At 32.1% G+C, this 12,228-nt stretch overlaps 1 protein-coding gene across 2 annotated transcripts in view; it reads right to left on the bottom strand.

Annotated features, from left to right (window-relative positions):
• The window catches only part of LOC118190982 (uncharacterized), a 122,091-nt gene that overhangs the window by 30,269 nt on the left and 79,594 nt on the right, over nt 1-12,228 (bottom strand). For both annotated transcript variants that reach the window (XM_035361769.2, XM_035361771.2), the window contains exons 6-7: nt 10,588-10,803; nt 1,352-1,561 (exon numbers count right to left, since the gene is read on the bottom strand). In XM_035361769.2, the coding sequence (XP_035217660.1) occupies nt 1,352-1,561; nt 10,588-10,803 (426 nt within the window). The remainder of the gene's footprint in view (nt 1-1,351; nt 1,562-10,587; nt 10,804-12,228) is intronic.

Raw genomic sequence — 12,228 nt, forward strand, 5'->3', positions numbered from 1 at the left:
GAACCAATCATTGACTGGAAATGGATACCTTCAGCTACTTGGAAATCACTTACAGCCATTCATGGACTTCACGTACTCAAACAACGATGGGATTTTTATGGATGACAATGCACCATGTCACCGGGCCACAATTGTTCCCGATTGGTTAGAACATTCTGGACAATTCCAGTGAATGATCTGGCCACCTAGATCGCCCGACATGAATCCCATCGAACATTTATGAGACATCATCAAGAGGTCGGTTCGTGCCCAAAACCCTGCACCGTCAACACTTTCACAATTACGGACGTCTATAGAGGCAGCATGGCTCAATATTCCTGCAGAGGACTTCCGACTTGTTGAGTCCATGCCACGTCGAGTTGCTGCACTTCGCCGGGCAAAAGGAGGACAGACAAAATATTAGGAGGTATCCCATGACTTTTGTCCCTTCAGTGTATGAGCATCACTATAGATTTTGAACGACATATGTTAAAAAAATTTTATTCTCCATGACAGCATTTACTTCTATTCCCTTCTTCAAAAGCGAACAAAAACCGTAGCAGTAAGTAATGTAGAAGTGACCATTTATGCAAGGAGAAAATACATACAATATTACAAAACAGCTTCTGAACTTAAAAATGAAAAGGTGAAACACATATTTTATATTAAACCACGAACTATTCAGAGCAATGAATGCATAATATACAGTGGATTCTTGGTTTTATGAACTCCAATAGGTTTGTAAATGGGAGCTGCATTAAAAAATTTCCACTGTGACAAATGCATATCCACTGTATTTCCATTTGAATATTCCAGTTTATGACACTATGGAAATTTACTTACACATAACTTTTTGTTGATCCCAGAAAGGGGCAAAAGCAAGAAAAACAAATTCCCTAAACAAGATATTCTTCAGTGAACCATGCAGATGTTTGCACCATAACTTTAAAATTTCATGAAACAGCAGCCTTAGTTAAATGGAGCAAAGAGAACATCTTTCATTGGAAATGATAAATCATTTAAAATATTTTTTATGTTTATCCATAAATTATTCCTTTTCATAAACATATTTGATACACATACATTAATTATTCATAGGAATAAGAATTTTAATGATTTCATAAAATTTTCAGTCAAAAGCGCTTTCTTTATGATGGATAACAACAGGAAACTGTTTAGAACATTAACACTTAAGATAACGTAAACCCAAGTTTTTCTATAAATTATAAAGTACTCTGTAGAGTAAGTTAAAGAATGCTACGTAATGCAAGTATTGATTTTTGTTATTTTAAGATTCTAAATTTACAGAAGAAATCAGTCCTAAGAGTACAACATTTTTAATATTCATGATCAGTTAGATGAGAAGACATACCTGGAACGTTTCCGTTTATTCGATACAGATTTAAAAGCATGTTTCTTGTGCTTTGATGGAGATGAAGAGGATGATGATGAAGAGGAGGAGGAGGAGGATGAACGTCGTTTAACCGAGACAGAACTTTTGCTACTAGTCTTACTTGATGAGGAGCTGCTGCTTGAGCTACCTGAGCTACTACTTGAAGAATCAGATCTGCTTCGTGATGAACTAAGAATAATATGCAGAAAAGTACACTGAGTATTTTTTCTCATGAAAGTAATTATGCTTCTTAAACCACAATACATCAGTTTAAAATTAAATTTCACTTAAATAAAATCAAAACTGACAACAAAACTTGCAAGTGGAGAATTAAAATATGAGAAAAAACATTTTACCTAATTTCCTTTCCTAACTTTACAATAGCACTTCATGCATTATGCAGAAAAATATGTTGCTATCTTTCTTAGAATAAAGAGTTTCACTTATGTAACACATAATGATTTTGCACCTTCAAGCTATTTTTGCAAAATTCGATTTAGATTTTTAAAGGTTTAATTAATATTTCACAATTCTCACTTGAAAACTGGCAATGACTGGTAAAACATCAGCACTTCCTTCATGATTCACATTATATTAAAACATATGAAAGTTCTTTCTTTGAAAATTTAGTGGCAAATTAGCTGATGGTGGTAAAAGCTGACACACCTAAACTGATTAATGGATTTAGATTCTGTGGAAATTTTGAGACACTACCTGGAATAATTATAGTAAGTTAAATTTAAAACAAAATATATCTTTATTATTAAATAAGTGAGCTTTCATCACTAACTCCCCTACACTAATTTTTTTTTTTTTTTTTTGCGCTACTTTGGTAGATGGTTGCACGGATTTTGGTGATTTTTCTTTTGGCGAGTAATACGACTTATGGTAAACACATTGCTGGATAAGTTATTTATGGTAACCGATACTTTGTTGTCATTTTATTTAAAAAATAGTGTGTTTTATTATGCATAAATCCTGTGTTTTAAATATTATTTATGGCTTCTAAATATTAAAAATCAATTTAATTTTGCATTTTTATTTTAAATAAAAATTTTATTGTTTGATATTTTATGTTGTGGATGATGTAATCAATGATGTCACCTTACTTTAAAAGTAATTGGTTTTAATATCTATTAATTTAATCTAATGTTTTAAACATTATTTATGGCTGTTAAATGTTAAAATACAATTTAATTTTGCATTTTTTAAAAAAATGATTTTATTACGTATGATTATTTCAGGGTTGCCACTCAAAGAGGAGAATGAAATTCCCTGACTTTTCCAGGTATGTTTCGAGAAAATTCCAGTCTATTCGCGTAATGTACGTTGGCTGTGCTAAGAGGTAAATTAATTATGGCATTACTTGTACTGTGTAGCAAATTCACTTAATTATTCAATAAATCCTAGAGGACATTATTCTTAATTATTCTTGGTACACTTTGTTTGATAATTTTGTTTACTTTTCCGCTTAAAAAACTTAATAAAATTTAAGATATATACATTAGATAACAACTGTACGTTTTATTTAATTATTACTCATGATCATCCCCAGTTCAACACGAGGCTAATCCGGTACTTATAAATCACAACGCAGTGCTAAAAGTTAGGTTAGATTTTAGGTAAATTTAATTTGTGTGAGTGTATTCTTAAAAGGCACCTTAACACTTGAAAACACAAATATAATTATAACAGGAGTTGTTTTCTCCACTGAAGTTTGAAATTAGAATCTGCTCAATCTGGAATAAAATAAGGCTTTTTTTGCAGACATTCTGCAGCTAAACGAAAGAAAGACATATATTTAATGATATTTTTTTACTAAATTGAGGTATTTTATATTTATTTCGCAGCATACATAAGGAAAAAATATGTGCATTAAATTTCGTGATGTCTTCATACTGCTAGAATTAATTTCAGGATTATGCCAGAGAAAATTTCCTGAAATTTAGAAATATTATTTACTAATGATAAATAAATTTAGAGGGAAGAAGCAACATTAAATGATATGAATAACATAAAAATAAAGATAATTACATAAAAATTTAATTAGAATAATCAACGATATTTTAGCGAATATAGTTATACAGTCAAAAGTCGTTAATTCGGACACCCATAATCCGGACCTCAAAGCTAAAATTTTCTGCGCATGCGGTGCATTCACTCGTGCACGCAAGACCTTTACGACTGCGCAAGCGCAGACTACGTTTTCGCGTGCATGTTTAATGTATAACGGACGGTATAAGCTAAAATTATCTAATTATCTATTTCAGTTAATGTTGATGATTGCGTTGTCCTTAATCTTCAAATTGGATCCGGCTTATTATTTTTTGCAGACTGTAAGAGCAATTTTATAAAAGTAAGCTTGAACTTTCGATTATGTCAAATAGAATTTCCGATGCTGGAGCTCCAAAAGGATCTAGAAAACGAAAGTATGTTTTGATGTCCATCAAACAAAAAGTAGAATTGCTACAAAAAATGAATAAAGGCATATCCTTTGTTTATCTAACTATTCCGAAATCTGTTTATCAATTTCACGCTGCTCTGCGCGGGGGAGGGGGGGACGTCGCGGCGCGCAATGAACTGGAAGTTGATCTGTCAGCACTATCGTTATCTTCAGGGCAGATGTTTTTATTTTATTCGGCTTATAATTCCTTACTAAATGTAGTATTTTATCTCGATGTACTCCGTCTTTGATATGATTTAAATCAAATTCCTCGTCATTATAAATATCACGAATACAAATCAAATAGTTTTATGGTTGCAATTTTCTAATTTCGGCTATGCGTAATGTATGCTTTACGCATGCGCGCGTTGAAAGAAATGTTTAGTAAAGTAAACAAATAAATATTAAGCTTCTTTTTTTGTAAATTTTGATACCCTTTAGATCATAATTGCTCATTATTTTATAAATTACGGTTTCATATTTTTAATTTTATAATTTCTGCATGCCATCTTACCAGATTTAAACTGATGGTCTATAATCCGGAATCGCCAAAGTCCCATCGAGTCCGGATTAAAGACTTTTGACTGTATATGGTTATCCTAGATGATTGATTACTATTTTTTTATTTTACTGCAAAATGACAAAGTATTTATTAAAAAGAGAAAAAAAAAAAATTTGCGGTAAAATCCTAGTATACGATACGGCCTTCGCATGATTTTTGAAAATTGACGCCAAGAACAAAATGACCCATTTACTGCTCATCATCATGTCGCCAAATCCCGCTGTACCATACATGGAGACTATTCTGACCAAAGAACGTCTATGTAAAAAGTGGAGGGAAAATTTGCCAAGGGATTTGACGACGGAACGGCCAGAATTTCCCTCTCCGCGATGTGTACAGGATATTGAAAGAAAGAAACGTTCTTTGACAAAAAAGAAAACTACGAAAATCCGTTTTTAAATTATTGCGAAAAATCCAAGAAGAAACATTTTATCAAAGAACGTTTTTTCTTGGATTTTTCGCAATAATTTTAAAAACGTATTTTCGTAGATTCCCCCCCCCCCCGTCAAAATAACTAATCCATGAATTAATTTACTTGTGCCAAAAAAATATTTTCTTTTCCTTTAGAGTTTAAAGACATTTTAAACGATATTCATTTTATGAACTCTTGATAACGTGACCTTCGAACTTCGACACCGGTTTCGAGCTTTGGCGACAGATGCACAGCTGTTTCTCGCTATGATGGAACCGAGCCACGTCTGTTGCAGAGAGGTTTTCCTTCTTTACAATACATATTTTTTTAATTTTAACCTTCATGGTACCGTATACTAGGATTAAACCCATTTTGTTTTATACGAGAACAGGTACTTTCTTTAGTTCATGCACTGCACATGCGATTCTCGAGGTTACTGGAAACCAAAAGTTGCGGGAAACTTGCTTTGCCTTTCTAAAAAGACAATCAAATTGGAGCTGCGAAAATTGGCTCTATGCCAGCTGCCCGAATGACACTCACGTGATACACAGTTCGCCAAAAAAGTGATCTCTTCCGACGTCGGCGCAAAACTCGCCTTTTTTGGCGGGATCGTTGTATGAAATTTCCTGACTTTTCCAGATTTTGACTAAAACACTTAAATTCCCTGACTTTTCCCTGAATTTTTCCGGTTTTTCAGGTAGTGTGGCAACCCTGTTATTTAAATAATTTTAATTCCAGGTGTGATGTAATCAGCTCACTAATTGGTTACTGCAAATTTGTGCATTACCGGGCCATTTTAAAATTTAATTCATATCTTCGAACTCCTTCAAAGATGAATGTTGTTGTTGGTAAGTATCAAGAATTATTGTACAGGAATCAAAAAATTGTCCTTTGAGACCTTATTTTAGCCAGCCTGGCTTACCTAATCAAAGATTTATTTATAAATAGTTACAAGGGTCAGAGGAAATTTATTTTAAATTTTTGGAGGAAACTTCGCTAATTGCTTCTTCAATGACGTGTGAGAAATGTGGATCACAGATGAAGATGGTTAAAAGAGCCGATTCTGAGTACAGCCGTATATGATATTGCGGTCACGTTGGAAGAAATAACTGCTGTAATGGTAAAAAAAAGCATTAGACATTCCTCCTTTTTTACGGGCAGTAAACTTCCCATTGCTGTCATTTTAGCTCTAGGGTATGAAATATTCATGGGTTCTTCGTACGACAGAATTCAATGTAAGCTCGGTATTTTTTCAGAAGCTGTAGCAGTTATTTAACCGACGTTTTAATTAATTTTGTAGAACATAAAACAGAGAAGATTGGAGGGGCAAGGAAAATTCTGGAGATTGATGAGTCCAAAATCAGGAAAAGAAAATTTAACAAGGGTCGATTCGTTGAAGGCCACCGGGTTTGGGGGAGAATAGAGTGCGATTCAGGTCACTGTTTTTTAGTTGCTGTGCCAGACAGAACAGCGAATACTCTTCTCGCTTTAATTAAGGATTGGATAGAACCGGGAACCCAGACTATTTCGGACTGCTGTAAAGCTTATGACCATTTGGACGAAGAAGGTTTCAATCACTTGCAAGTTAACCATTCGCACCATTTCGTAGATCCTGAAACAGGAGTTCATACTAACACAGTTGAAAGACAATGGCGTGACTTCAAAAATTCTTTGCCGGTTTACAATCGTCGAGGAGATTTTGAAGTATACATAGCCTGGTATTTGTTTAGGAAAATTTGCTCTGCATTGAATGAGCATCCATATGTCAAATTTCTCGAAATTATTCGAGACATAAACTGGGATGATTGGCATGTACTTCAGGAAGGGGCGGTTAAAGAATCTTCGAAATCTATTATTGGAGGTTTTTTTTAAAAATTTTTTTGTTATTTGTAATTTTCATAATCCATTAACATGGCTCTAAATTGCTTTATCTATTTATAAATTTGTTTGATTTTTTTAAAAATCTTTTATTCCTGCCCTTGATACTACATTTTTCAAATTTTTTTCATTGATATCTAAATTATGATTCCGATTTTTTGTGTGGTACTTATCAATAAACGACAGGTTAAATGAATTTAAAAAAATGTCAGTACATATTTTTCTTTTACTTTATAATTGCATACTTCAATTTTTGTTAAAAAAAAATACACTATCTTCAAAAATTGCTGTGATAATTATTGTCACATATATTTTAATGTTAATCATATTCTATATAACATTCTTCACAGTATTTGAATTTAAGTAATATTTTAACTCTTTTAAATGTTGGTATGTTTTTAATTCGATATTCAATTTCAGTTATATTTTAATCCAATTAAAATTTGGCACAATGTTTTTATAGCGGCGTTTTTATTCTCTTCTTTTCTATGTGAAAGTAATAATAATCTTTTTTTTAGTATTTTATACTCATAGTAAATTGATTTATTTACACTTGCCTGCCATCTTAAAAAACGAAATTAAGAAAATCGCTAAAAATTCGTGCAACCGTCTACCAAAGTAGCACCTTCTTTTTTTTTTTTTTTTTTTTTAAATATATATTACAAATGTGCTTACTGATGTAATTCCAGTTTTTCCAGCACTGCACAAGTAATGGTAAGAGATGTTAATAACCGTAAGCATGCTGTTGCACAATAGCTCATGCAACAATAATCTTTCATTTATCATTTAAATTATAACAGACACTCAAAATGCATACTCTTAACTTAAAAGAGGAAGACTTTCTTCAGTGTGTGTCTTTACGCTTTATATACAAACCGAGAGAGCACACACACGCTTCAACATACTTAAAAAATCCAGCATTACAGCAGCCAGTATATTTAACACAAAAGGGGGGGGCAAGTTTGCACAACGTCATTAAAGAAACTGTAGCTGTTCTAAGCATGATATAATAAAAATTTAAAGCTTTAATATGTAGTCATAAATTTAACAACTTAAATTACGAATATCAGAATGTGAAAAGATTTGTTTTCAAAGTATTTTAGTGATCACTTACAAGCAATTATAAAACTGCCAAATTCGCAATAACTTATTCATAAGAAGGTTATATTTATCCTTGTTTACGCAATACATATGATTTGAAAAAATATCCCTGCGAAGATTCAGAAGATACGTAAAAATGTCTAAGACCCTACTTCTGTGGAAATTGTGTGTGCAAAAGTAGCAGTATTTTAGCTCATTTTAACAGTTTGTCATGGCACATATTCCTTGGTGGAGTTAGTTATCACTGTTACCACAGCCCTTGCATACTAGTTCTGAACCTGTATAGTAGTTTAATTTTTTCAGACACACAAATACAGCACTGGCAGCTACATAAAATGAAATTTTGGAAAAAATTTAAATATTGAAACAATCTCCTTGCTAAAAATTTTCAAGGTTCATACAATTTCACTGAAAATCACAGATTCCTAAGAAACAAATGAGGGAAAAAAAAAAAAAAAAACCTAACAGGAAATGGAACTTAAAAGTACAAAAAAGAAAATCTATGCAGATTGTTTTACTTTTGTATTATCATTTAAGGAATGAAACAGAAATATAAAGGATGCATTTCTCTAAAAGCCACCAAATTACCATTAAAAAGTGGGAATATTAATTAGAAAACATTCATTTTTAAAATAACAGATTAATAAATATGTAATTTGTGTTGATTTTAAAGACATTAAAATAACTAGCACCAAGATATAAAATACGTATTGCATTATAAATATGTAAAACATTAATGTATTTCTTAAATCTGAAAATTTTTTCAGATATAATTGCATCTGATTTCTTTATAACCATTTACTTCTCTTTAACTATATTCTCAAGTTCATTTGCAAATTAAAATGGACAAATTAATAATTCTGCTAGTTTTTGCTTTGTCTCTAAAATATCTGTTTCTTTTACACTATTTTGGATGTACATAAAATAATAGTTCAACAATATACACAACATTTATACATAAAAAAACCAAATTAAAATGAAACCTTTTCTTATAATTTGGTAGAGACAGGTAAATGAAGAATGACAGCACTTTTCTCAAGGTTATTACATGAAACAAGATTCCACATATTACTTTTACCTAACTACTCATCAAAATATTACAGCCACAAAAACACTAAAGATTTTCACTAATAGCCAATGCTGAAAATTATTAATATAAATTATCCGCAAATAGGTTTGAAAATATGTATATTACATGACTGACAATGTGCTGAGCCCTGGACACATGCCAAGATTATAATGTGCAGTATCATTACTTACGGTTCAAAGGCATCATTTTAAATGATTGGCAAAAAAGGTTAATTAGCAGATTCAAGAAGCGACACACATATTTGGAGATTGTGCAAGAACTGAATATCCCTCAAAATATCACATTATGAACTTGGAACCACTTTTTAAGCAGCGAATCAGTTAGTAGAAAGCCTAGCAAAGGGCAGTCATGTGCAACAATTACACCTGAAGATCATTTTGTGGCATCAGCTCAAAAAAAAAAAAAAAAGAATCAACAACAAGAGAGTTTCAGACATTCATGTTGTCATGCGAACTTGATGCAGGCTGAACTGCATAAAAATTTCACGAGGTAAGAATTGACCAGCATACTCTCACTCCATCTTCTAAGGGCTGTTTAAAGTGACGTCCATTGTCATGTTCAATGGAACCAAGATGAATGAAGCCATGTATGTAATCATTACTGACGAGTCCTGATACATCCTGAAATGTAGTTTCAGATATGCTTTGATGCAGGGATAGACTGCAGTGAGTGAGGAATGTATTATTTACCTTTCCTTGTTTATGAAAGATTCCATTTCCAATGAAGTGGTATCATTGTTTCGAATGAAATAATCAAACAATGGTCACACCAAGGTGCATATATTTGATGGAGGCTCTAAAACCAGTCATAGATATTGTAGATGAGGTCTTGGTGTCCCATGAAAGGCTGTTTATGAGTGCTGTTGTGACAGATAGCCAACTGATAGCAAGGCTGATCTTCATGGTGCATTTCGAATGTCAGATTACTTGAAAAACGGAAAATATCACTGAAAAGAATCGACCAGCTTACTCACCAGACTTAAATGATTCAGCAAGTGTGGGGGTATCTTAGGCTACAGAATTATATCAGGCCTGGAAATTGTACTTTCAGAAAAGTGGCAAGCTATTCCACAAGACCAGATGAACAGTTTGGTAAATTAACTGAAATCAAGATATGAGATTTGCATTTCTGTTAGAAGTGGCTGTATTAAAATGGATTTATTACAAAACTGGGAAGACCATTTTCCATCACTCTCAAATATACATGAGTTCAAATTCAATACTTCGAGATACATCAAATGAAAAACCATTGAAATTTGTTAAAATAATGCTTTTATTGTTCTATTACCAGCAGAATCTCCTTTTTTGAGCATCTTATTTCAAAATACTCTCAATAAACAGCAAATGAAGCTTCCTTATTGATAACCTTTGTTTTGGAAAATTAAATTAACAATCAATCAACTACATCAAAACAGTTGTTATGGCAAAGCTAGTAGCTCTCCATTATTCAGATCACTCTGTAATGGCCCTCTTATGGGCCATATGGTTTGAATTCCATACTGACTGAAAATGTTAATTCACATTAAGAACAATAATCATAGTAAAGGTAACAGAAAAAAAATAAGAGATGTTGAAACGGTAAAATTAAGTACATTAATTGCATTCATCACACTTTCCCATTAACCACACACTTTTAAAACAATCATTTGATAAATACTTAAAATAAACAAAAGGAAAAAAATATGCCATAAGAACCAAATTGCTGATTCTCTTCCACAAGAAACACTCACCTTGAACTACTGCTGCTACTAGTTGAGCGTTTTCTTCTTTTCCCTCTACTATGTTTACTTTTACTTGCTTCCTTGTCTGCTTTAGGTTTTTTTGTCTTTGCATTCTTATACTCAGCTTTTTTTACTTTCTCTGGAACCTTCTCTTTTTGAATCTTTTTTTCTGGTTTTGTAATTGGCTCTTTTGGTTTTTCCTTTGGAGGACTTTTATGTACAACTCTAAAATACGGTTAAGGAAAACATATTAAACTACATGTCTAGATGCAAATATCACAAAAATAGCTTTAACGATATGCCCATATAAATGACAGATATTCTAGTATATTTCCATACAATTTTTAAAACTAGCACATTTTTAAACACAAACTGTGGATCTTAGGATTTTTCAAATTCATGAATAAAATACTGTAGTACATAACCTAGCTGTTAGAGTATACTAGTATAAAATTTGGCTACCACCAAATAAAAGGAATGTTTCTTAATTTAGAATTAGCTTATGGAAGTAGGAAATTATAAATGGATCACTACAGATCACAAATAATGCCCATTTTTCCAGACAAGTTATGTTCCAATTTTCCTTTTTAACTGCAGCATTCTGAAATTAAATTCAGTTATATTATGCAAGCTGGAATTTTTTACACAGCTTATGCACCTCTATTAAAAAATTCTCGTGGAACTACAACATCATATGCACAAGATTTTTAAGCTAGATTTCTATTTCAGAATAGAAGATGATTAAAATATTTCTCCAAGCAAACAGGAAATTAGCTTTTTTAAGGGGAAAAAAATATTCTAAGCTTATTCAATGCTGTGCAAAATCTGTTCTGGCAATTTATCCTAAGATTCTACTTATTTTCTGGCATTTCAGAAGTTTGTTTTGCAACAGGAGTTCTTTTTCACTTCGTATGTTTTGATTTTCATAGCTCCCCTTCCATCCCTCCAGAGGATGACTACTAAAAGCATGATTCACCTTCTAAATTTTAAATTTCATAGTTTACGAGTTATTCTTGGCATAATTCTGCTAAGTAACATTATATCTTATAGGTGAATTCAGATACTATTCCACAATATTGAAAGAATTTTTAGTAAAGGATTTTGGCCCTTAACTGCATTGTCTAATCCAAATATTTCTTCACAGAAATGATATTTTAGACCTGTTTATTGATTTTTTCCTAATTTTAACCCTTTAATTGCTTAAAATTTGTTTCAATGTTTTCAGTCGCCTTTCAAAATGTTTTGGATGTGCTTACATGAATTTGAAATCTCTCAAAAAACGTTTCAAACTAGGTCAAAAATGCTAAAGCAGTGTTCAGATGATACACTGTGGTCTTCTTTCGCCTATGATTCTTAGAATGTTAAGAAATGGCTGAAAGATAACACAAAGCTCTTAATAGGGTGTGAAGCTGTTTGAAAAGAACACTTAAGCGTCCTGTTAGTGTAGTATCATTGTCAGACAGCAGTTATGTATAAATCATTCAGGTGACTGCAAGCTTGTAAATGGAGATAAATCATTTTACAACAGTTCATCTTGTGGTAATTTATACTAATGGGAGTCTAACCAAATCGTTGTTATAGTACATTACTGAATTTTAGTAGAAACAAGAAAAAATCAGAAATGTAATGGAAGACATACTTTTTAATAAA

This window comes from Stegodyphus dumicola, chromosome X1, assembly GCF_044657685.1.
Source record: "Stegodyphus dumicola isolate Sdum_Otavi_A_Nest chromosome X1, ASM4465768v1".
Taxonomy (NCBI): Eukaryota; Metazoa; Arthropoda; class Arachnida; order Araneae; family Eresidae; genus Stegodyphus; species Stegodyphus dumicola.